We start from the raw sequence: 24,866 nt of genomic DNA on the forward strand, positions 1-24,866 counted from the left end.
TATCGCTCAATATGCTGTTTCCATAGCAACTTGGGGCGAAAGTATGAGGGGCCGTTAGGGACATTATTCAGAATTACCTCTTACATACACTACTGAAATGCTCTCACATAAACAACTGAAATCTTTTTCTCTCACACACCCTACTGAAACACTCTCATACACTTTACTGAAATGCTCTTACATACACTACTGAAACACTCTTATAAACACTACTGGAATGCTCTACATACACTACTGAAACACTCTTATAAACACTACTGAAACACTCTTACATACACTACTGAAACACTCTTATACACACTACTGAAATGCTCTTACATACACTACTGAAATGCTCTTACATACACTACTGAAACACTCTTATAAACACTACTGAAACACTTTTACATACACTACTGAAACACTCTTATACACACTACTGAAATGCTCTTACATACATTACTGAAACACTCTTATAAACACTACTGAAACACTCTTACATACACTATTGAAACACTCTTATAAACACTACTGAAACACTCTTACATACACTACTGAAACACTCGTATAAACACTACTGAAACACTTACACTACAGAGACACTTACATACACTACTCAAAACACTCTTACATACACTACTGAAAAACTCTTACATACACTGCTGAAACACTCTCATAAACACTACTGAAACACTCTTATAAACACTACTGAAACACTCTTACATACACTACTGAAATGCTCTCACATAAACAACTGAAATCTTTTTCTCTCACACACCCTACAGAAACACTCTTATACACTTTACTGAAATGCTCTTACATACACTACTGAAATGCTCTCACATAAACAACTGAAATGTTTTTCTCTCACACACCCTACTAAAACACTCTTATACACACTACTGAAATGCTCTTACATACACTACTGAAATGCTCTTACATACACTACTGAAACACTCTTATAAACACTACTGAAATGCTCTTATAAACACTACTGATATGCTCTTACATACACTACTGAAACACTCTTATAAACACTACTGAAACACTCTTACATACACTACTGAAACACTCTTATAAACACTACTGAAATGCTCTTACATACACTATTGAAACACTCTTATAAACACTACTGAAACACTCTTACATACACTACTGAAACACTCTTATACACACTACTGAAATGCTCTTACATACACTACTGAAACACTCTTATAAACACTACTGAGACACTTACACTACTGAGACACTTACATACACTACTGAAACACTGTTACATACACTACTGAAACACTCTTATAAACACTACTGAAACACTCTTATAAACACTACTGAAACACTCTTAAATACACTACTGAAATGCTCTCACATAAACAACTGAAATCTTTTTCTCTCACACACCCTACTGAAACACTCTTATACACTTTACTGAAATGCTCTTACATACACTACTGAAATGCTCTCACATAAACAATGAAATGTTTTTCTCTCACACACCCTACTAAAACACTCTTATACACACTACTGAAATGCTCTTACATACACTACTGAAATGCTCTTACATACACTACTGAAACACTCTTATAAACACTACTGAAACACTCTTACAAACACTACTGAAACACTCTTATAAACACTGCTGAAATGCTCTTACATACACTACTGAAACACTCTTATAAACACTACTGAAACACTCTTACATACACTACTGAAACACTCTTATACACACTACTGAAATGCTCTTACATACACTACTGAAACACTTTTATAAACACTACTGAAGTGCTCTTACATACACTACTGAAACACTCTTATAAACACTACTGAAACACTCTTACATACACTACTGAAACACTCTTATAAACACTACTGAAACACTCTTACATACACTACTGAAACACTCTTATAAACACTACTGAAACACTTACACTACTGAGACACTTACATACACTACTGAAACACTCTTACATACACTACTGAAAAACTCTTACATACACTACTGAAACACTCTTATAAACACTACTGAAACACTCTTATAAACACTACTGAAACACTCTTACATACACTACTGAAATGCTCTCACATAAACAACTGAAATCTTCTTCTCTCACACTCCCTACTGAAACACTCTTATACACTTTACTGAAATGCTCTTACATACACTACTGAAATGCTCTCACATAAACAACTGAAATGTTTTTCTCTCACACACCCTACTAAAACACTCTTATACACACTACTGAAATGCTCTTACATACACTACTGAAATGCTCTTACATACACTACTGAAACATTCTTATAAACACTACTGAAATGCTCTTATAAACACTACTGAAATGCTCTTACATACACTACTGAAACACTCTTATAAACACTACTCAAACACTCTTACATACACTACTGAAACACTCTTATAAACACTACTGAAACACACATACATACACTACTGAAACACTCTTATAAACACTACTGAAACACTCTTATAAACAGTACTGAAACACTTACATTAGGCTGACCATACGTCCACTTTTCCCCGGACATGTCCTCTTTTGCGGGTGTGTCCGGGGCGTCCGGGCGGGGTTTCTAAAATGCCTCAAATGTCCGGCATTTTGAGTTAGGGTTGCATGTATTTTCAATGAACGTCTTGGGCAGGGATCGGCAACCCCTAACAACTAAATTAAGGGCGTACGGTGATGGCACTGCATATATTATCCTCTATAACTTGCACAAACAGCATGCCAGCCCGGCCTCATGATGTATGAAGCTTTAACTTGCACCCGTGGGAGACAGCAAGGCATACTTGGTCAGCAGCCACACAGCTTACACTGACGGTGCCCGTATAAAACAACTTTAACACTGCTACGTTACAAATATGCGCCACACTGTGAACCCACACCAAAAAAGAATGACAAATACATTTCTGGAGAACCTCCGCACCGTAACACAACATAAACACAACACAACAAATACCCAGAATCCCATGCAGCCCTAACTCTCTAACCTCAACCGACGCACGGAGGGTGGGTGGGGGGGTGGGGGGTGGGGGTGATGTGTGGGGGGGTTTGGTGCTAGCGAGGGCGTGGCCACACATGTGTATGTAACTTACATACACTACTGAAACACTCTTACATACACTACTGAAACACTCTTATAAACACTACTGAAACACTCTTACATACACTACGGAAACACTCTTATAAACACTACTGAAACACTCTTATAAACACTACTGAAACACTCTTACATACACTACTGAAACACTCTTATAAATACTACTGAAACACTTACATACACTACTGAAACACTCTTACATACACTACTGAAACACTCTTATAAACACTACTGAAACATTTGCATACACTACTGAAACACTCTTACATACACTACTGAAACACTCTTATAAACACTACTGAAACACTCTTACAAACACTACTGAAACACTCTTACATACACTACTGAAACACTCTTATAAACACTACTGAAACACTCGTATAAACACTACTGAAACACTCTTACAAACACTACTGAAACACTCTTACATACACTACTGAAACACTCTTATAAACACTACTGAAACACTCTTATAAACACTACTGAAACACTCTTATAAACACTACTGAAACATTCTTACATACACTACTGAAATGCTCTCACATAAACAACTAAAATCTTTTTCTCTTACACACCCTACTGAAACACTCTCATAAACACTACTAAAATATGTGTTTCTTTTAAGCACACATACACACTCCTGGAATTATTGTTCACTATTGTGTATAAACGGATTTCACCTGTGTGTGTGTGTGTGTGTGTGTGTGTGTGTGTGTGTGTGTGTGTGTGTGTGTGTGTGTGTGTGTGTGTGTGTGTGTGTGTGTGTGTGTGTGTGTGTGTGTGTGTGTGTGTGTGTGTGTGTGTGTGTGTGTGTGTGTGTGTGTGTGTGTGTGTGTGTGTGTGTGTGTGTGTGCTTTTTACACGTCCGTGTGAGAGACAACAATTTCAGTAGTATGTGTGCAAAGATTTCAGTTATGTGTATGAGCGCATCTTACCAGTGCGTGTGCGAGCATCTTACCAGTGCGTGTGCGAGCATCTTACCAGTGTGTGTGAGCGATGTTGCATTCCGGTTCCGGTCACCAATAATCCCCGCTCCTTTTCAGAGAAGTTTTTTCTTTTTTTTTAAAAACCCAAGTTGTGAACAAAATGTCTGCCTAACTGCCGACAAGTAGCTTAACCGAGGCGGGAGCTCCACTTCATAATTTGAGGGCTTCAGCGGAGAATATAAGAACACTTTCAATGCAACAAGGGTCGGGCTGCCGCCGTGGGTTGCACCTGCAGGACGCGGCATCTGAGCGCCCACACTGCGGTGCCTTTCTCCTCCCGACAGCCAAGCAGCCTGAAGCACTGGTTCCATTGCGAGTTTACACCGCAGCATTATCAAGTGCAACGTTCCAGTTCATGGACATCGAAGCAAGAGGAGTAAAAGGTAACTACACATTATTTATTTCTAAATGATTGTTGAATCACACGAAATGTAAGATAACATGGCATCGTAGTGAGCTAAACATTTAGTCTTAGTCTGCCTCCACTACAAACAAGTTAGCAACTAGTGTTTCCACGGCTCCTAAGAGTCTGACATCTATTGCAAACTTGCCGTTTGTCTCGGAGGAAGCGGACAAAAGTACACAGTCAAATCAGCTCGTAATGTTTGCAGCGTTGTTGCTATGGTAACATGTCGAAATGTGAGTCACGTCGTGGTACGTCAGTAGCTAATCATATACTAATAAGAATGGATTACATTTATTTAGCCGTTTTCTATCGACTAGATCAGTGGTTCTCAACCTTTTTTCAGTGATGTACATTTTTTAAATTCAAATACCCCCTAATCAGAGCAAAGCATTTTTGGTTGAAAAAAAGAGATAAATAAGTAAAATACAGCACTATGTCATCAGTTTCTGATTTATTAAATTGTATAACAGTGCAAAATATTGCTCATTTGTAGTGGTCTTTCTTGAACTATTTGGAAAAAAAGATATACAAATAACTGAAAACTTGTTGAAATAAACAAGTGATTCAATTATAAATAAAGATTTCTACTCAAATCATCACCTTAAAGTGCCCTCTTTGGGGATTGTAATAGAGATCCATCTGGATTCATGAACTTAATTCTAAACATTTATTTTGTTGAAGTATTATTCAATAAATATATTTATAAAGGATTTTTGAATTGTTGCTTTTTTTAGAATATTTTTTAAAAATCTCACGTACCCCTTGGCATACCTTCAAATACCCCCAGGGGTACGCGTACCCCCATTTGAGAACCACTGGACTAGATAACGGGTCCCCAAACTACGACCCACCAGCGTCCAAATCCGGCCCGTGGGGGAAAAAAAATTATATATTTTAAATCTGACTTTTCAAATCCATTTTTTGGTGTCTCCTAGCCGCTCAGGCAAATCATATTGTCTAAAAATGCATTTCCCTGTATGACTTATATTGTCTTAGCTGTTTTCATGTGATCTGATTGTTACATTCTTATTTCAGAGTCACCACACAGCTGCATGACCATTTCAACAAGGACGGAATAAACAACCAAACTGTTTTTATTCTTATTGTAATATTTATTTTATTTTTTTCCATGTATACCCCCATTTTCTTTTCAAATTCGATCTCAATTCCGTACACTGCTGCAGGAATTGAAATGTTCCTGATGGAACCCTCCTGAAGGAATCAAAGTACTATCACTTCACATTCTCAGTAATGGCAATGGAAACAGTAGATTACTCGTTACTGAAAAAAAACCATTAACACTTAAGTAGAGTTTCACTTCAGTCCATGTAAATTAACTTCCATGCCAATTTGTTAAATAAAAAAAAAATGTGCAAGATCAGTTTTGATCATGGTCAGTTTAGATCAAAGAGGCTTGAGGGGTCAATTAAAAAGGTTTTAAACAGGCTCGGTATGAAGCTGACATAATTTAGAGAGTTAAAGGCCTACTGAAATGAAATTTTCTTATTTAAACGGGGATAGCAGATCCATTCTACGTGTCATACTTGATCATTTCGCGATATTGCCATATTTTTGCTGAAAGTATTTAGTAGAGAACATCGACGATAAAGTTTTGGTCGCTGATAAAAAAGCCTTGCCTGTACCGGAAGTAGCGTGACGTCGCAGGTTGAAGGGCTCCTCACATTTGCACATTGTTTACACCAGCAGAGAGAGTGATTCGGACCGAGAAAGCGACGATTACCCCATTAATTTGAGCCAGGATGAAAGATTCGTGGATGAGGGACGTGAGAGTGAAGGATTAGAGTGCAGTGCAGGACGTATCTTTTTTCGCTCTGACCGTAACTTAGGTACAAGGGCTCATTGGATTCCACACTTTCTCCTTTTTCTATTGTGGATCATGGATTTGTATTTTAAACCACCTCGGATACTATATCCTCTTGAAAATGAGAGTCGAGAATGCAAAATGGACATTCACAGTGACTTTTATCTCCACGACAATACAGCGGCGAAGCACTTTAGCTACAGAGCTAACGTGATAGCATCGTGCTTAACTGCAGATAGAAACAAAAGAAAATAAGCCCCTGACTGGAAGGATAGACAGAAGATCAACAATACTACCAAACCCTGAACCCGTAACCACACGGTTAATGCTTTCCAGCCTGGCGAAGCCTAGCAATGCTGCTGCTAACGACGCCATTGAAGCTAACTTAGCTACGGGACCTAAAAACATTAGCTCTCCACCTACGCCAGCCAGCCCTCATCACGACCCGTGCTCACCTGCGTTCCAGCGATCGACGGCGCGACGAAGGACTTCACCCGATCATCGATGCGGTCGGCGGCCTGGAGACGGAGGAAGTCAAGGTGAGGACAGCGGCGCGGCGTTGTAGCGTCGGATAGCGCGTCTGCTATCCAACTCAAAGTCCTCCTGGTTGTGTTGCTGTAGCCAGCCGCTAATACACCGATCCCAACTACAGCTTTCTTCTTTGCAGTCTCCATTGTTAATTGAACAAATTGCATAAGATTCACCAACACAGATGTCCAGAATACTGTGGATTTTTGCGATGAAAACAGAGCTGTTTGTATTTGGATACAATGTGTCCCAATACTTCCGCTTCAACCCTTGACGTCACGCGCAAACGTCATACCGAAACGCTTTCAGCCAGAAGTTTCCCGGGAAATTTAAAATTGCACCTTATAAGTTAACCGTATTGGCATGTGTTGCAATGTTAAGATTTCATCATTGATATATAAACTATCAGACTGTGTGGTCAGCAGTAGTGGATTTAAGTAGGCCTTTAATGCAACGTAGATTAAAATGAAACATTTTACAATAAATTTTGCAGAACAAATTGTGAATGTATCACAAGTGTGCTTTCCATCTGTTTATACATGTCAGTGCACCAACATTAAAAAAAGTGTTGTATGTGTACAAACATTTAACATGCTCCATTGTTTGGCATCTTTACAGTAAGTAAAGGGAGTTGGTCAGCTCATGTTGGCTTTTGAGTTTTCCAACGAACATTTTTAGAAGATGTCCTCACTGGCAACAAAATTTAAAGCGGTTTGGAGTCATACTAAATCACACCAAAAAGCCCATTTACTAGAAATCAAAATCCACAGAATTACTTGTTTTGCTTTTGACAGCAATGCAATAAAAGTTGAAGTCATGCATGGTTTTCTTGCGAGGATTCCATTTTGTTGGTTAGAGCACCAACTCCTGATTGTCCTTTTTAAAAACATGCAACCTCAACAAAAACAAACTGCATTGCATTGCATTTAATTGATTTATTCAGAATTGGCATGTTTTGCATGGTGGAGTTTTTAGGGTCTATTATGTTCATTAACCCTTTTTGGGTGAAGCGGCCTCCTTGTACCAGACACAAGAACCATCACTTCTCTTGATGCAAGCACATTGTTTGTCCTGCTCCACTGTCCCAGTCAGCCAGTCAGTCCACAAGCACTCAGCTGGACCACTGATTCCGCAAGGAACAGAGTGACATCAATTGATCTGGAGGATAAAAAAAAGATTAGGATTTAATTTAAAAAAATGTATCAATTAGGTTTGCTTACCTTGCAATCACAGCCCATCTTATAACGTTCTACCAGGATCTTGTGGCTGCTTTTCCAGGGAACAACATAGTTACAGGATGACACGTACAGAGACCCGTCAGGCGTCAGTTTGCCTGCAATGGAAAGGTGATAAAACTTAAGAAATATGAAAATATAATTAAAGTTATACAATCAAAGTTCTACAATTTTGGATCCAAGGACTTTTTTACCTGTGATAAAATATTCTACACCTTTGTTCAGAATCACACCACATGATGCAAAGGAGGATGCAGTGTAGATGGTATCAAAGGGTCTGTTGGGGCCTTTCAATATCTGGGGGAAAACATTTTATAAAAATGTGCATGCATGCATGAACATAATGGACTAAATAAATAAATATATAATACACAACCTTGGTCAGTTTGATGTCATACTTGATCTCATTGTTAAATTTACCACCAACTGTCGTCTGCGCAACCACCTTTGCCTTGATGGCTAGAAACAAAGAAAAGTCAATCTTTGATCAGAATTAAAACAATTTACCAAAAACCAACAAAGGCATCAGATAAACAGTAGGGTGATTGTTAAATACAAAAAGCCACTTGACATAAATGTGACAGACTCTTGCAGATTCAATCTCCATGTATTTTTAGCCGATCTCGCAGGGTAGTCAAAAGCATCAACTCCGAAGTAAACTTTCATTAGCAATACTTTTAATTCATTTTATTGGGAAATTATAATACAGGTACTGAGAAGACACTTTTTTCCCCTCTTCCCTCAAAAAAGGTTCATTGTCAACAGTGAGTCACATTTGTCCTATAGTGTCTTTAATTTAGCTATGTAGCTAATTCTGCAGCCCCAGGTCAAGTGGAATTGTTTTGGTGTACCCCTCAGATTATATGTATTTGTCTAAATCTAAGAAAAACATGAGGTGCTTAAACCATAGAGAGGCCTTGGGCATGTTGTGATTTCCACTCCAATAAAATCCTTCTACGAGCTATTAATGATGCAAAGGCTATCCCTAAAAGTCTGCTTCATTTGTTGATAGTTTGGTGGGATTCCAAAAAAATAGCCAATTCTGCACAAGGCGTCAACTTAAAATTTAGTGCATCAAAAGGTTTAAAAATGTTAACCCAGCAATACTTTGATAGGTATGTCGATATATACATATGTCGAAAACATTGCTGTTAATTTAGCTACGGTCTTACAGGAGTGATTTTTGCACTGAACCAGAAATGTAGACGTCCACAGGTAAGTATTGCTTGGCATCTACATTTCCCTAAAAAAAAACAAAAAAAACTTCATAACACCTTACAAATATCTCTTGGCTGACGAGATAAACCGTTGAGCTAGATCAGGGGTGTCAAACGTACGGCCCGCAGGCTGGATCAGGCCCGCAAACAGGTTTTATTCGGCCCGCAGGATGAGTTTGCTTAGTATAAAACGGAGCCGAAAATTTTCAATGAAAAAAACTGCTGTTCTAAATGTGTCCACGAGATGTAGCAATAGCAATTCTTTGTAGATGATTCTACATATTTAAAAAATAAAATAAACTACATGATAGTGCACCAGTCGAGGAAAATGAGCAAACTACATAAATAACATCCTGTAATTTGATTTTTATATTTTATCTTGATAGACTGAAAATGAACACCAATGAGTTGACTGATGAACATTATCACATTTATTCAAAAAGTATAAACAATTAAAAAAAATAGGTAGAATACCATTAACCGCAACATGTAAAAAACAAACAAAAAAAACATGATTTGTACATTTTCAGAATGTGCTTGTTCTATTTTCAAACAAAAAACAACCTGAAGTTGTCTTCATTTTTAAGTTATCATGCTGTGATTTTACCAGTCCAGTAGATTTTTCTCCATGTGGCCCCCAATGTAAAATGACTTTGACACCAGTGTTACTTGCCAAGCTTATAATGAACCATTTTGGCTTTAAAAACATTTTTTTTAAACTCTTCAATATGTTCACCAGCAACACTAAGACATCTTGCAAGAACATGTTTAGTTAAGAACTGTAGTTGTGCAAAATGACCTCTAAAAGTTGCTTTTGCACAAAGTAAACTATTAGCATTTTAATGTTGAACTTACTGACATCTAACTGGCAAAACGTCATCTGTGGATGGTCATAAACACATGTGCAGGCGTGTGCTCCTTCTTGCAGCTGCCGCATGCATACACACAACACTTCATCCAACTCATCATGGAAGAAAATGCAGCTAAGAAGAGACGGTTTGGGTGGATAAGCAGCCTTTTATTGCAGCAGACTCCTCCCACACTCTCCATCACTGGCACAATTGGATGATTGATTTCACCTTTGCACACACCTGTCTGTGACGTTTTTAATGAAAACAAATGTGCATTTTGTACTGTAACTGTAAATTAGGAAAACTACAGCAATTGTTTTCTTTATGTATGTGCTAAACCAGTGGTCCCCAACCTTTTTGTAGCTGCGGACCGGTCAACGCTTGAAAATTTGTCCCACGGACCTGTGGGGTGTGGGGGTGGGTGATTTTTTTTTTTTTTTTCTCATAAAGAAATAGTCATGTGTGCTTACGGACTGTATCCCTGCAGACTGTATTGATTTATATTGATATATAATGTATACATTGTGTTTTTTATGTTGATTTAATAAAAATTAAAAATAAAAATTTCAATTTTTTTATTTTTTTATTTCTTGTGCGGCCCGGTACCAAAACAGTGGTTGGGGACCACTGTGCTAAATCACACAATACAGAGTTTTTGTTAACTAACAGTAAAAATGTATCGGATTCTATTTTCTGGTCCAGTTTCCTGGCCTAGGCAGACAAGGTCAATATTCACTATTATACTGTTTCCATGGCAACTTTTTTTTTTTAAAATTAAATCAACATAAAAACACAAGATACACTTTCAATTAGTGCATCTACCCAAAAAACCTCCCTCCCCCATTCACACTCATCCACACCCACTCACACAAAAGGGGTTGTTTCTTTCTGCTACCAATATTCTGGTTCCCACAACATAGACAACACGTCTGCAAGGGTCCCTGAAGCACACATGATTGTATGTGCTGCTGGTCCACTAACATTTTCATTAATTACTATTTTTTTATGTAATGGTTTTTATATTGTTTTACTTTCTTTTTTATCCAAGAAAATGTTTTTTATTTATTTATCTTATTTTATTTTATTTTTAAAAAAACGACCTTATCTTCACTAGACCAGGTTGTCAATGAAATTAGATTTGGTTAAAGGGTTTTTAAAACCAGGTCCAGTCTAGATAATGTCCAAGTCGGGCTCAGCAACACACACCTTCATCCATGTACACTGAAAAAAATTAGGGAACACAACAGATTGCATATAATTTATAAACAAAATTACATTTTCAAAATAAGCATTTATGTCCAGTCCAGATTATGTCCAGGTCACTCAAATTAGGGAACACAACAACAGATAGCATATAATCTATAAACATAATTACATTTTCAAAATAAGCCTTTGAGAACTTCCCATCTTTTTTTATGTTTTTTGGCATCATTATCATTTTCAACCATGTAACTTCCTGAAGTTAAAAAATACTGAATACATGTTTTAAAGAAAGTAATACTAAGTGAATATCTGTTTTTGGCCTTAAAAATAAACCTTTTACCGAGTACTATAATTAAATTGACTAAATCATGACTGTCAATGAACTCTCCTAAAATAACAGAAACCACTTAAAGGCCTACTGAAACCCATTACTACCGACCACGCAGTCTGATAGTTTATATATCAATGATGAAATCTTAACATTGCAACACATGCCAATACGGCCGGGTTAGATTAGTAAAGTGCAATTTTAAATTTCCCGCGAAATATCCTGCTGAAAACGTCTCGGTATGATGACGTTTGCGCGTGACGTCACGGATTGTAGCGGACATTTTGGAACACCATTGTAGCCAGCTATTAAGTCGTCTGTTTTCATCGCAAAATTCCACAGTATTCTGGACATCTGTGTTGGTGAATCTTTTGCAATTTGTTTAATGAACAATGGAGACAGCAAAGAAGAAAGCTGTAGGTGGGAAGCGGTGTATTAGCGGCCGGCTGCAGCAACACAAACACGTAGCCGGTGTTTCATTGTTTACATTCCCGAAAGATGACAGTCAAGCTTTACCATTAGCCTGTGGAGAACTGGGACATCAGAGACTCTTACCAGGAGGACTTTGAGTTGGATACGCGGTACCGTGAGTACGCAGCTGCGGCTTCCAAACATTTGATCGCTTGCCCGTACGTGCATGCCGCTATGTGCATGTCACGTACGTAACTTTGGGGACTTTGGGGAAATATATTTGCTGTATGAACTTTGCAGAGGTGAACGGTACTCTGGGCTGTGGGGTTGAGTGTGTTGTGTGGGTGTTTGATTTGTATTGGCGGGTTATATGGACGGGAGGGGGGAGGTGTTTGTTATGCGGGATTAATTTGTGGCATATTAAATATAAGCCTGGCTGTGTTGTGGCTAATAGAGTATATATATGTCTTGTGTTTATTTACTGTTTTAGTCATTCCCAGCTGAATATATCAGGTCCCACCCGCCTCTCACAGCATCTTCCCTATCTGAATCGCTTCCACTGCCCTCCAGTCCTTCGCTCTCACTTTCCTCATCCACAAATCTTTCATCCTCACTCAAATTAATGGGGAAATCGTCGCTTTCTTGGTCCGAATTGCTCTCGCTGCTGGTGGCCATGATTGTAAACAATGTGCAGATGTGAGGAGCTCCACAACCTGTGACGTCACGCTACTTCCGGTACAGGCAAGGCTTTTTTATCAGCGACCAAAAGTTGCAAACTTTATCGTCGATGTTCTCTACTAAATCCTTTCAGCAAAAATATGGCAATGTCGCAAAATGATCAAGTATGACACATAGAATGGACCTGCTATCCCCGTTTAAATAAGAAAATCGCATTTCAGTAGGCCTTTAAGGGAGGAGGCTCCACCGCACCACAGAGCAGAGAAAGGTCAGGGACACTCGTGCTGCGTTCCGTTTACTTCGGAAGTTGAAAGTCGGAGCTGGGAATGACGTCGCAGCCGAGTTTTAAGTGTTCCGGTGGCGGCGTCGGAATTCAAGAAAGTTCTTTTTTGCGCTTGCCTTGTCTGAATAAAAACAACTTATGGGAAAATATGCACTCTTCCTGCAACCCTCAAACACGGTGGATGAAGGATGAAACAGACTTAGCGCTAATGATAGCGATGTACAGCTTATATAGAGTGATGGGCAAGCTACTTTGGAAAATGTAGTAAGCTAAGCTACTAGTTACTTTTGATTAAATGTAGTTAAGCTACAGGTGAAGCTGTCCCCAGGGAATTGTAGCAAGCTACACCACAAGCTAAACGGCAAAAGTAGTGAAGTGTATTCCTGGTCTTGGGACGATGCGGCTTTGTAGTTGGATCAAAAGAGACGTCAGAGACGCTTTGCTGAACCAAAAGTTGCTTTATTACAAGCGAGCGTCATTTAAACAGGTCTGCAGTACCCGGAGGAATCTTAGTCAAAAAATGGAGGATTCGTGCCTTGGAAAAGCCAAACCATCAGTTCCTTCTTTGTCTGTCTGGGTGTGCGCTAAGTAGTGATGGGTCCGGCAACACCGATGCATCGGCGCATGCGTCGAACTCATAGAGCAAAACCCTGTGTCGGTGCGCGTACCGCTTTTAGAAAGTCACTTGACCGATCATGAGCTGTTTCGGTCACGTGACCGATACGCGAACTGTGTCGCACTGACGCCTCCTCTGTGCCCTGTGAGCGGGTCTTTTCTACAGCCGGAGAAATAATAACTAAGAAGAGAAATCGTCTAAAATGTAATACAATGGAAAAACTGTTTTTTTTAAATAAAAATGTGTAAAAAAAATTAAAATAAAAATTCCCAGTCCACAAGCATCCTCATTCACAACACGTTCTCTTAGATTTCCATCTTATGATACATGTTCACATTATTTATTGACTGTATCTAAAAAAGATAAAAAAATATTTTTATTTAAATGAAGATATGAAATAATCCTAAATGAAATACAATGACCTGGTTTATATTATTGTATATACTAGGTCATAAAATCAGTGTCAGTTGAGTCGGTCCATAGATTGCCTGTAGGGATTTTTAATGTCCAGCAGATGTCAGTATTTAGTGACACAGTATCGACACAGTATCAATACAGTTTTGCAATGTGTCGAAACGCTTCATGACGCCCCATCACTAGCGCTAAGTCTAAACAGCACCACCACACACACACACACACACACACAGCAGGCCTAGACAGGAGGAGGACAGGGTCAAATGTGCGAGAAAATGAGAGCAGACAGCATTGACAAACAATGGTGCAACCTTGTGTGGGAACCGCAGGTGCAAAAACACAAAAGAAGAATCCCTGTGGGATGCAGAAACTGGCAGAAAAATTTTCCAGATGTTTATTGGGATAAGGTAACCATCTGTTCAGTATTTTAACATAAAAGTGTTTGATTGTGAGGCATTAAAAGCCACAAAATGCAACGGGTCCATCAGACCCACAAACGCTGGCTGAGTAACAACAATATGAACATAACACAAGTGTTAAGTCATTACTTAAAGGTTGACGTTTGAACTAGACAGGTAGTCTCTTCTCAAGGATATGGCTATCATTATTGCATTCCCAAGTCCAAATTAGGGTCTCCTTCCTACGAGAAGCGATCCAAATCACCTGCGAATATCAAACTAAGAGGCCTTATCTCATCATGTGCTCACACTGAAATACCACTGTTTACTTAAACTTGAAGGTTTGCTTTCTCCAAGATGAATATGAACATTCACCATATGTAGAACATAATATGAGTTAATTAATACACTTCTGTAGCTTGCTACATTAAAGCTACATTATGTAAAAATATATAATTTAACAACTTTCCACCAAGCAAGAGAAAAAATGCTCATTTTGATTGTTTATTAAAATAAACACGAGCTAGACATGCCCTGGGTCTGGCCTTTTAACATTTCTTTTTAATTGCGTACCCTGTACAAAATGAGGGGGAAAAACACAGGAAACAAAATAAAAGGCAGTGAAACAATAATATTGATAAACACCATAATATATACTCTAATGGAGACTTTTCAGCACAGGATAAATTACTGTTTTAACAGAAAGCACAGTGGCAAAATGACAATAACCTGGCCAAAGGAACAACATATTTGTTTCACAAAAGAGACAATGGAGAACTGGAATTTTTTGGAATGTTGCCTAGACATGACCATGGACGGATTTTTTTTAATGCATCTTAGCATGTAAATAAACATAAATAAAAGTTTGCTTACAGCGGAGCCAATGGGAGGTCCTCTATTCTGTCCATAACACCCAATAAATAATCATTCAAAGGCACCAACAATACTCAATTTACATGTCCTGACTTGATTAACCAAATAGTGATATCAGCGCTAACGTAGACAAACTATAGTGACAACGTGATCACCAGTTCATGCTATGTTTACATCGAGTGGTCTGGTGCTTTCTCGCTTCCCTTCTCAAAAGTTTTTTCTAGATGATAAATCATGCTTCTTACCTGGATAGAAGGTTGAGGATGTATCCCAACAAGTTGGTACATTTTAGACCAGATAACGGCAAGAATGACAAGACACTTGTTTTCTTTGCGAGAATTATGAGTCATTCATCTAAATAGGGATAGAACATCCTAACAGTTGGCATCCTAATGACACCAGACATTGTACAGTAAGTGATGTTTTGGTTGTTTATGCCAAGAAGCCAATTTACAAGTGATTAAAATCCAGAACGTGACAATGCAATAAAGTTGAAGTAATGCCTGGTTTTCTTGCTGAAGCAGTACTTTGTGCAGATCTCATGATTGTCATTTTAAGAACATGCAATCTCATAGTAAAAAACACTGCATTGCTTTAAATAGGTTTATTTGTAATTGACATGTTTTGTATGAGGTTTGAAGGTCTGTAATGTTCATTAACCCTTTATAGGGGAGGCGGCCTCCTGGTACCAGGAACAAGAACCATCCCTTCTCTTGACGCAAGCACATTGTTTGTCGTGCTCGTTATTGACCCAATTCCCCGTCAGCCAGTTCGTCCACAAGCACTCCGTTGGACCAGTGATGTCACACAGGACAGCGGTGCAGCGATTGATCTGGAGGATTAAAAAAAATAATAAAGAAGAAGATAGGATTTAATTCAAATGTAATTGACCATCAATTAGGTTTGCTTACCTTGCAATCACAGCCCATCCTATAACGTTCTACCAGGATCTTGTGGCTGCTTTTCCAGGGTAAAGGGTAGTTACAGGATGACACGTACAGAGACCCGTCTGGCTTCAGTTTGCCTGCAATGGAAAAGACAGGTGATCAAAAAATTAAAGTATCCGAAAAGGAAAAAAAAGGCAGACAAGCTCATTTCTAGTCATCTTCCTGTAGGAAAATATAATATTGAAATCTCAAACGTAAGGATTTTTTTTTTTTTACCTGTGATAAAATATTCTACACCTTTGTTCAGATTCACACCACATGCGGCAGAGGAGGATGCAGTGCAGATGGTATCAAAGGGTCTGTTAGGGCCTTTCAAAATCTGGAAAATTAAAAAACATTCAAATGCATGCATACATAGACAAAATTAACATTACAAACCTTGATCAGTTTGATGTCATACTGGATCTCATTGTCAAATTTACCACCAACAGCCTTCTTTGCAACCACCTTTGCCTTGATGGCTAGAAACAAAAAAAGCCAGTTAATTTTGATTGGAATTAAAAACAATCTCCCTAAAACCAACCAAAGGCATCAGCTCAACACTAAGGTGATCGTTATTGAATACAAGAAGCCACTTTTAACGTGACAGAGCTATCGATCTCTAACAAGTATTTTATCTAAGCTCTCAGGGCACCTAAATGAATCATCTCAGAAGTAAACTTTCATTAGCAATACTTTGAAAGTTACATATTTAATTGTATGAATAGATGCCAACAGTGCAGTTTTAGTTAATGTTTTTACACTAATAAGACAGGAACTGAACCAGGAAGATGTTTTAAAAAAAGTAGGTATAGCCTGGCATCACAACTTGATAAAAAGCTTATAAATACCTTTTGGCTGAAGCATAAAATAAAAAGTAGCTGGAGTGTTACTCATTGCTATGCTTATCAATAGCCATTTTGGAATAAAAAATAAAAAACTACCATCACAAGCAACACTAAGTCATCTTCTGAGAAAATGTCAAGAGGGCTGTTAGTTATGCAGAAGGACCTTTAAAAAGTTGGTTTTGCCAGACTTTTTAGCACAAAGCAAACATTCTAATGCTGAACTTACCAACATCTGATTGGCAAAACTGTGTCTGTGGATGGTCATAAATACATGTGCAGGCCTGTGCTCCTTCTTGCAGCTGCCACATGCACAGCAGCATCAGGGGGAACATACAACACTTCATCCAACTCATCATGGAAGAAAATGTAACAAAGAAGAGAATATTTGAGAGAAGTAATACAGAGGTGAGTCTGGGGTCTACTTCTACTTTCTTGAGGAGGGTGGATGAGACGCCTTTTATTGCTGCAGGCTCCTCCCACACTCTCCATCACTCTCACAAGTGCATGATTGATTTCACCTTTGCACACACCTGTCTGTGATGTTTTTAATGAAAAAAAATATATGCACCTCGATATCACTTCAGAACTGATGAAAAAAACTCTTTCCCTTCCTGTCTGATCTATATGTACTGACCCACACAAAGAAGGCAAAGGCAACGTTCATAATCAAATTTGTTTGGTGCTTTTTCCTCCAGCACATGATGGCGGAGGGATTCACTGCACTATACAGCAGAGAAAGGACAGGGAGAGGCGGCTAAAGCGGGTTCAAAAAATGTCCAATTTCTTTCTAATAGTATTTTACTAAACAAGTGTAATTTGAATAAGGCAATACAGTTTGTGCTAACCAACAAGAAAAACATCAGATTTGGATAATTGAATGATTTCACCTTTGCACACACCTGTTAACTAAAAAAAAAGTGTGCAAACTGCATGTTCTTTGATTTGTATGTACTAAACCAAACTATACATGTAAGTTTGAAAAGCGAGTTTTTGTTAACAGGATACGTTTGTCCAGTTTTGTGTTGCTTTGGCAGAAATACTTGCTCATTAGAGGGTTTCCACAGCAACTTGAGTCCCACAGTGCATAGAAAAGACAGATTCAGCTTAGGAAAATAGGTTTACTGATACAAAAAACTAAATGTACTTATTTTATTTATGCAATACAAGTCAGCGTTAAGGCTCACAGGTAGATAAAACAATGCTAAAACTGTATCCAATTTACAAACACATTTCCTCTTACAATTAGCATTTCAGCTCAATCATGATTGAAACATTTTAGATGTTTTCACTTGCAAGGAAGGAAAGTTTATTTCAAACATGCCTACATACAATGTAATACAGTGGTCTTCAACCACTGGGCCGCACAAGACATTTAGAAAAAAAAATTAAAATTTTTTTTTTTTTATTTCAACATAAAAAACAAGGTACACTTACAATTAGTGCACCAACCCAAAAAACCCCCCCCCCCAGTCATTCGCACAAAAGGGTTGTTTGTTATTTCTGGTTCCTACATTAGATATCAATACAGTCTGCAGGGATACAGTCCGTAAGCACACATGATTGTATTTTTTTAGGACAAAAAAACAAACACCCCCCTCCCCCAGGACAAATTTTCTAGCGTTGACCGGTCCGCAGTTACATGGTTGGGGACCACTGATGTAATACACATACAGTTAAATTACAGCACATCTAAATAGGAGGGGTTTGGAATCAGTACAGAATCATGCCAAAAAAAGCCAATGTGTGATTAAAATCCACAAATTACAGGTGCTGATTAAGACAAATGCAATAAAAGTTGAAGTAATGCATGGTTTTCTTGCTGAAGCAGTACTTTGTGCAGAAGTGCTGATCTCATGATTGTCATTTTAAGAACATGCAATCTCAGTAAAAAACACTGCATTGCTTTAAATAGATTTATTCTTAATTGACATGTTTTGCATGACGGTTTGAAGGTCTTAATGTTCATTAACCCTTTTTGGGTGAAGCGGCCTCCTGGTACCAGGAACAAGAACCATCCCTTCTCTTGACGCAAGCACATTGTTTGTCGTGCTCGTTATTGACCCAATTCCCCGTCAGCCAGTCAGTCCACAAACACTCAGTTGGACCAGTGATGTCACACAGGACAGCGGTGCAGCGATTGATCTGGAGGATAAAACAAAGATTAGGATTTAATTCAAATGTAATTGACTATCAATTAGGTTTGCTTACCTTGCAATCACAGCCCATTCTATAACGTTCTACCAGGATCTTGTGGCTGCTTTTCCAGGGTAAAGGGTAGTTACAGGATGACACGTACAGAGACCCGTCTGGCTTCAGTTTGCCTGCAATGGAAAAGACAGGTGATCGAAAATCCAAAGATTCCAAAAATGTCAAGTCACACAAGCGGATCTTTGCTAGTCAGCTTCCTGTAGGAAAATAGAATTTTGAAATCTCAAATGTATGGATTTTTTTTTACCTGTGATAAAATACTCTACACCTTTGTTCAGAGTCACACCACATGCTGCAGAAGAGGATGCAGTGCAGATGGTATCAAAGGGTCTGTTAGGGCCTTTCAAAATCTGGAAAATTAAAAAAATGTAAATGCATGCATCCATAGACAAAATTATTAACATTACTAACCTTTATCAGTTTGATGTCATACTGGATCTCATTGTCAAATTTACCACCAACAGCCTTCTTTGCAACCACCTTTGCCTTGATGGCTAGAAGAAAAAAAAAGCCAGTTATTCTTTGATGGGAATTAAAAACAATCTCCCTAAAACCAACAAAAGGCATCAGCTCAACAGTAAGTTGATTATTAAATACAAAAAGCCACTTATAACGTGACAGAGCTAGTACTAACCGATTCAATCTCTAACAAGTATTTTATCTAGGCTCTCAGGGCACCCAAATGCATCATCTCAGAAGTAAACTTTAATACTTTGAACATTTTATAATTTAATTGTATAAAGAGATGTCAAACAGTGCTTTTAGGTGATGTTTTAAGCAGCATTTTACACTAACTGAACCAGGAAGTGCAGACGTAGCAACCGGGAATTCGTTGAAAACAAACCAGCTCACAGCGAACACAGCATTGACAGAAAAAGCATTTAACGAGCGTTGTGGCTTGGAAGTCGGCGTTAAATCCTTCATTTACTTATTTTTACTTATTCGCATATCGTGTGAAAAAACTAAAATGTATTATTTCCGTCAGACTCGTCTCAGTGAACTTTAAAGCTTCTCAAGCTTAGTTTAGCTTGCTAGTTAGCTTAGCCTGCACGCTACTAAGAAAGAGACGCGGAAGTTATCAACAAGATCAAGTGTTAGTGTATAAAATAGAGAGATTTGAGGGCTACATGTATTGAATGGCAACATGAAAATTATAGGGTTTATTGGTTTTTAAAAACCCAACTGTTAAGTGCAAATTTAAACGAAACCGGTTTTCGAAAATAGCTAGCTAGGCTATAGACTATATAGTATATTACTTAACTTAATCCTCTTCTTCCCAGATGGGAAATAAGGCTTCGACGACTCGACGCCATTCATCTCGCTGCTGTGCCTCGCCCCATGTAATCTTAATTCTTTCAGCTCCCCTTCAACTGTTCTTCGCCAGGTGTTCTTTGGCCGCCCTGGCTTACGTTTTCCCGGTGGTGTCCATCTTAACGCTGCCTTTGGTATCCTCTCGTTGTCCGGTTTTCGAAAATAGCTAGCTAGGCTATAGACTATATAGTATATACCGCATGTTATTTTTGTACAACAACAACTTCAGCTGTCGAACGTTATAAGGTACAAATTCAACAAGTACAACATTAGTACGGACGTATAGCCAAGTTGTGGTTAAGAAGGTGGATTTTTGTTCCTTATATTTACCAGAAACGAAGTGATCCGAACACACGACCCGGGACTTTGGGGGACTCCAGTGAGAACCGTCCTCGTTTTCCCAGTGTAAAGCTGCAAGCCATTTGTCTGTGGGCTTTTATCACGCTTTGGCAGAACAAAATACAACCTTTGTTTTCCCTGTTTCCAGTTGTGGTTAGCACAACCAAAAACAGTTTTTCGGCATTTTGGAGGCAGAATGACGGGTTTAACCAGCGTAGGTCGACAGGTTAAAGAGTAATGGCAACATTTTGTTTTCAACGCCAGTCTGGTTGCTATGGCTCGAAGAACCCGTATGTAGCTCAGTTGCCCGGATGTCGGTCCTCACCCATAGCCAGGCATCTACATTTCGCTTAAAAGAAAAAAAAACAAAAAAACTTGAATACCTTTTGGCTAATGAGTAATATATAAAAAAATATATATTTTTATAGTTAGTCTAAAGTCTTCATTACTGTCATTAGCAACACCACTTTGCTAGCTGAGAAAATAAGAGCTGTAATTTACATGAAGACTTTTAAAAGCCGGCATTGCCACACTTCGGCACAAATTGACAGGAAATCATTGAGGGGGAAAAAAGATAAAATAAAAAAAGACAGCAAATTTACACATCGATTCATATTAGCAACACTTTCCACAGCATTCCCTTTTAACATGCAAGGATAATTCATGGATGCAAACATTAAATATGTACAACCAAACATTAACATTTTAATGCTGAACTTACCAACATCTGATTGGCAAAACTGCATCTGTGGATGGTCATAAATACATGTGCAGGCGTGTGCTCCTTCTTGCAGCTGCCACATGCACAGCAGCACCAGGGGGAACACACAACACTTCATCCAACTCATCATGGAAGAAAATGTAGCTAAGAAGAGAAGAGTTGGGGAAAAGAAGTTCAGCAGGAAAATATTCTGGTGTCCTTTCTTGAGGGTGGATGAGCAGCCTTTTATTGCTGCAGACTCCTCCCATGCTCTCCATCACTCTCACAATTGGGTGATTGATTTCACCTTTGCACACACCTGTCTGTGGAGTTTTGAATGAAAAAACTGTTGAGTGCCCAGAAACCACTTGATAAATAAATAAATACCAACACTTGTTTTGTTCTTTCTGATCTATATCTACTATCTACTGAATGATACAACTATCAAAAAAATGAAGCAGACTTTTAGGGATAGTATCACCTTTGCATCAGTAATAGCTCGTAGAAGGATTTTATTGGAGTGGAAATCACTTTAAGCACCTCTGGTTTTTCTTAGATTTAGAGAAAATTAAATATAATCTGAGGGGTACACCTAAACAATTTGACTTGACCTGGGGCTGCATAATTAGTTACATAGCTAAATTAAAGACACTATAGGATAAATGTGACTCACTGTTGACAATGAACCTTTCCACTTACCTCAACTCCTTTTTTGTTGTTGTTGTTTTTATTCAGTGACACTTCTCTGTATGTTTGTGATTTCTACTTTTGTTGTTAATTTTTTTTCCTTTTAGTCAGTTCGTGTTATTCTCCATCTGCTTGTGGTGAAGAGGAAGACAGTACATTGCTACCCACTGTGACTGAAATGTAGGACAGGGGGTGTTATTATTTTACTTTTATTATTTTTTGTAATTTTTTATATTGGTTTTTTTTTGGGGAGGGGGGGAACAAAAAAAAGTGTCTGTTTTCTCAGTACCTGTATTATGATTTCCCTGTCAAATGAATAAATAAATAAATATTAATAACAAAAAAAGGCAAAGGCAACATTCATAATCCAATTTGTTTGGTGCTATACCCTCTTTACTCTTTCCTCTCTACTCCCCAATACAGCAGCAAACGGACAGGGAGAGGCGGCTAATGTGCGTTAATAAAATGTCCAATTCTCTACTAATAGTAAATAACTACTCTAAATCACACACACAATAAATACAACACAATAAAGTTATATTCTTTATATTCATGACTATTTACATTGTAGATTGTCACTGAAGGCATCAAAACTATGACACCGGTGAAGTGGAAACCATTTCAGGTGACTACCTCTCATTTTTTCAGTTATTTCACTTTTCTTTGTTAATTACATAACTCCACATGTGTCCATTCATAGTTTTGATGCCTTCAGTGGCAATCTACAATGTAAATAGTCATGAAAATAAAGAAAACGCATTAAATGAGGAGAAGGCGTGCCCAAACTTTTGGAGGCTATATATTATCCCTACAAGCCTGTTTCACAGGTTTTCCTGTTATATATATATATATATATATATACAGCCAGCAAGACAAAACATTATGTTTCTGGTCATGTGTTTGTGGAGTTACTTGTTGCTAGGCAGAATTTATAAGACAGACTGGTGCTGTTTTCTTGGCATTGAGGGGATCAGCAGAGAAATTACAGGCAGTGCAATAAAAAAGGATGTTAAAGATTTTTTTTTAATACAAAAAAACATTTTTTTTAATTGAAATTTAAAATAAAGTTACTTTTTCACAAGACATATTTGTGATGTTGCATTACATTAAATTTTTCAAGTAGCGTTGTTCCTTTTTATTTTTTATTTTTTTTCCCAAATAAGTGCAGCTGATTCTCATTTCAGTCCAGCAAGGTTTATGTGATTATAAAACTCTCCACTTCACACTTACTTTGTTTTAAATATGGAGAGGTTTTATATTTTCTGTGTTATTGTCTGCTTCAAAATAACTGGACTTCAGGTTTCCATTGAATGTAAAGGACCATGGTCTTTCACCAAGGATATTTAACTGGCAGCCCGCGGGCCACATCCGGCCCGCCATATCTTTTCATTTGGCCCACCGAACATCACCCAAATAGGCTTGATGGAACCGTTCAAACTAGTGTGGCTCATGTACGAGTTGCAACACTCCCGCCACCCCGCAGGGGGCAACAGTGGGGCAAATGTGTCAGCATGAAGCAACAGTGGGGTGATTAGAAGAAGGCTACTCAAAAAATGTCACTATCGACCCTGAAAAAATGTAATAAATTGTGAAAATCTGACTTTTACAGAAATTGGACAACAAAGCATGAATGTTCGGCCCTGGTCTGCAGCTCGAGTCACTGATTTCTGTCTGACGTTTAAAGTGGCCTACACACTGTTCCAGACCAGCAACAACGGTAAAGATCCACAAGTGTAAGCGTTATCACGAAACTTGGTCAAATCTTTGTTAGTAGATATTGTGCATGAATATATTTAGGGTTTTTTTGTATTGAAATTGCTGACTTTGTGATGTCTTTAGCATTTGTGGTGGTGTCATTTTATTTATTTTTCATCTGGCGAGCAAAACTCCTTTTATACATGTAGCGCTAAATTTTACCAGTAGAGGGCAATAACGCTACACCTTAGCTTTATTTGTACTGAGCCACATTTGTGGTTTTTTTATTTATTTGTGTGAACGTATTAACACTAAACCTTCTATTGTATGCAAAAATGACATTAGTTATGCACACAATGGACATTATTATGTAATGTTTATTTTATGTATCTCCTCTCTGAGGCCCCGTTTACACTAAGTTTAAATCCCACCTAACTTTATTCGTGTCCACACACAACAATGCCACCGTTTAAGACCCCCTCCCCTGTTAGAATAATAATGTGTAAGTTATCACACAACTCTTATGCTTAAAGGCCGTTGCTATAGTTATTATCAATTGTGCTGAAGTTGTACTTTTCTATCTGTGCAAAGCGAGTCGCCTCGTATCAGTGTTGGTGTCCAGAATCGGCCTGCTGACTGCCAAGGGCGAACATCGAGTGCCGTGACGCAGACAGAGCAGAGACAGGGCAATATCAGGATGTCAGTACATTTGCATTTCATTAATAGTCATATATTGTGTCTAACTGGGGCTGCTGAGATTACCCCCCTTCCTTCAGTAGCAGCCTCAGTGATGTAACCAGGGACCTCCCAAAT

At 38.3% G+C, this 24,866-nt stretch overlaps 3 protein-coding genes across 3 annotated transcripts; all 3 read right to left on the reverse strand.

Moving 5' to 3' along the window:
• Nucleotides 1-7,752: 7,752 nt before the first annotated feature.
• On the reverse strand, nucleotides 7,753-10,269 carry LOC133642251 (metalloproteinase inhibitor 2-like). Its single transcript, XM_062036343.1, has 5 exons — nucleotides 10,140-10,269; nucleotides 8,444-8,526; nucleotides 8,262-8,364; nucleotides 8,053-8,165; nucleotides 7,753-7,990 (listed from the first exon to the last, which is right to left on the reverse strand). The coding sequence occupies exons 1-5, from the start codon at nucleotides 10,219-10,221 to the stop codon at nucleotides 7,982-7,984; spliced, it is 390 nt and encodes a 129-aa protein (XP_061892327.1). The 5' UTR covers nucleotides 10,222-10,269; the 3' UTR covers nucleotides 7,753-7,981.
• A 5,659-nt stretch (nucleotides 10,270-15,928) lies between these two features.
• Nucleotides 15,929-17,555, reverse strand: LOC133642313 (metalloproteinase inhibitor 2-like). Its single transcript, XM_062036433.1, has 5 exons — nucleotides 17,340-17,555; nucleotides 16,665-16,747; nucleotides 16,503-16,605; nucleotides 16,251-16,363; nucleotides 15,929-16,171 (listed from the first exon to the last, which is right to left on the reverse strand). Exons 1-5 carry the CDS (start codon nucleotides 17,467-17,469, stop codon nucleotides 15,995-15,997), a joined length of 606 nt encoding a protein of 201 aa, XP_061892417.1. The 5' UTR covers nucleotides 17,470-17,555; the 3' UTR covers nucleotides 15,929-15,994.
• Nucleotides 17,556-19,012: 1,457 nt separating this feature from the next.
• LOC133642260 (metalloproteinase inhibitor 2-like) lies at nucleotides 19,013-21,903 on the reverse strand. Its single transcript, XM_062036358.1, has 5 exons — nucleotides 21,693-21,903; nucleotides 19,733-19,815; nucleotides 19,569-19,671; nucleotides 19,322-19,434; nucleotides 19,013-19,255 (listed from the first exon to the last, which is right to left on the reverse strand). The coding sequence occupies exons 1-5, from the start codon at nucleotides 21,820-21,822 to the stop codon at nucleotides 19,079-19,081; spliced, it is 606 nt and encodes a 201-aa protein (XP_061892342.1). The 5' UTR covers nucleotides 21,823-21,903; the 3' UTR covers nucleotides 19,013-19,078.
• Nucleotides 21,904-24,866: the final 2,963 nt, after the last annotated feature.

This window comes from Entelurus aequoreus, linkage group LG25 (genome assembly GCF_033978785.1).
Source record: "Entelurus aequoreus isolate RoL-2023_Sb linkage group LG25, RoL_Eaeq_v1.1, whole genome shotgun sequence".
NCBI lineage: Eukaryota > Metazoa > Chordata > Actinopteri > Syngnathiformes > Syngnathidae > Entelurus > Entelurus aequoreus.

Coding starts and splice junctions, on each gene's coding strand:
- LOC133642251 (XM_062036343.1), bottom strand. CDS start 10,221: ATGCGGCAGCTGCAAGAAGGAGCACACGCCTGCACATGTGTTTATGAC. Junction 8,365..8,443: donor ATGACATCAAACTGACCAAG/GTTGTGTATTAT, acceptor GTTTTCCCCCAG/ATATTGAAAGGCCCCAACAG. Junction 8,166..8,261: donor TGTAGAATATTTTATCACAG/GTAAAAAAGTCC, acceptor TTTCCATTGCAG/GCAAACTGACGCCTGACGGG.
- LOC133642313 (XM_062036433.1), bottom strand. CDS start 17,469: ATGATGAGTTGGATGAAGTGTTGTATGTTCCCCCTGATGCTGCTGTGC. Junction 16,748..17,339: donor GTTTTGCCAATCAGATGTTG/GTAAGTTCAGCA, acceptor TTTTGTTTCTAG/CCATCAAGGCAAAGGTGGTT. Junction 16,606..16,664: donor ATGACATCAAACTGATCAAG/GTTTGTAATGTT, acceptor TTAATTTTCCAG/ATTTTGAAAGGCCCTAACAG.
- LOC133642260 (XM_062036358.1), bottom strand. CDS start 21,822: ATGATGAGTTGGATGAAGTGTTGTGTGTTCCCCCTGGTGCTGCTGTGC. Junction 19,816..21,692: donor GTTTTGCCAATCAGATGTTG/GTAAGTTCAGCA, acceptor TTTTTCTTCTAG/CCATCAAGGCAAAGGTGGTT. Junction 19,256..19,321: donor GAATGGGCTGTGATTGCAAG/GTAAGCAAACCT, acceptor TTTATCCTCCAG/ATCAATCGCTGCACCGCTGT.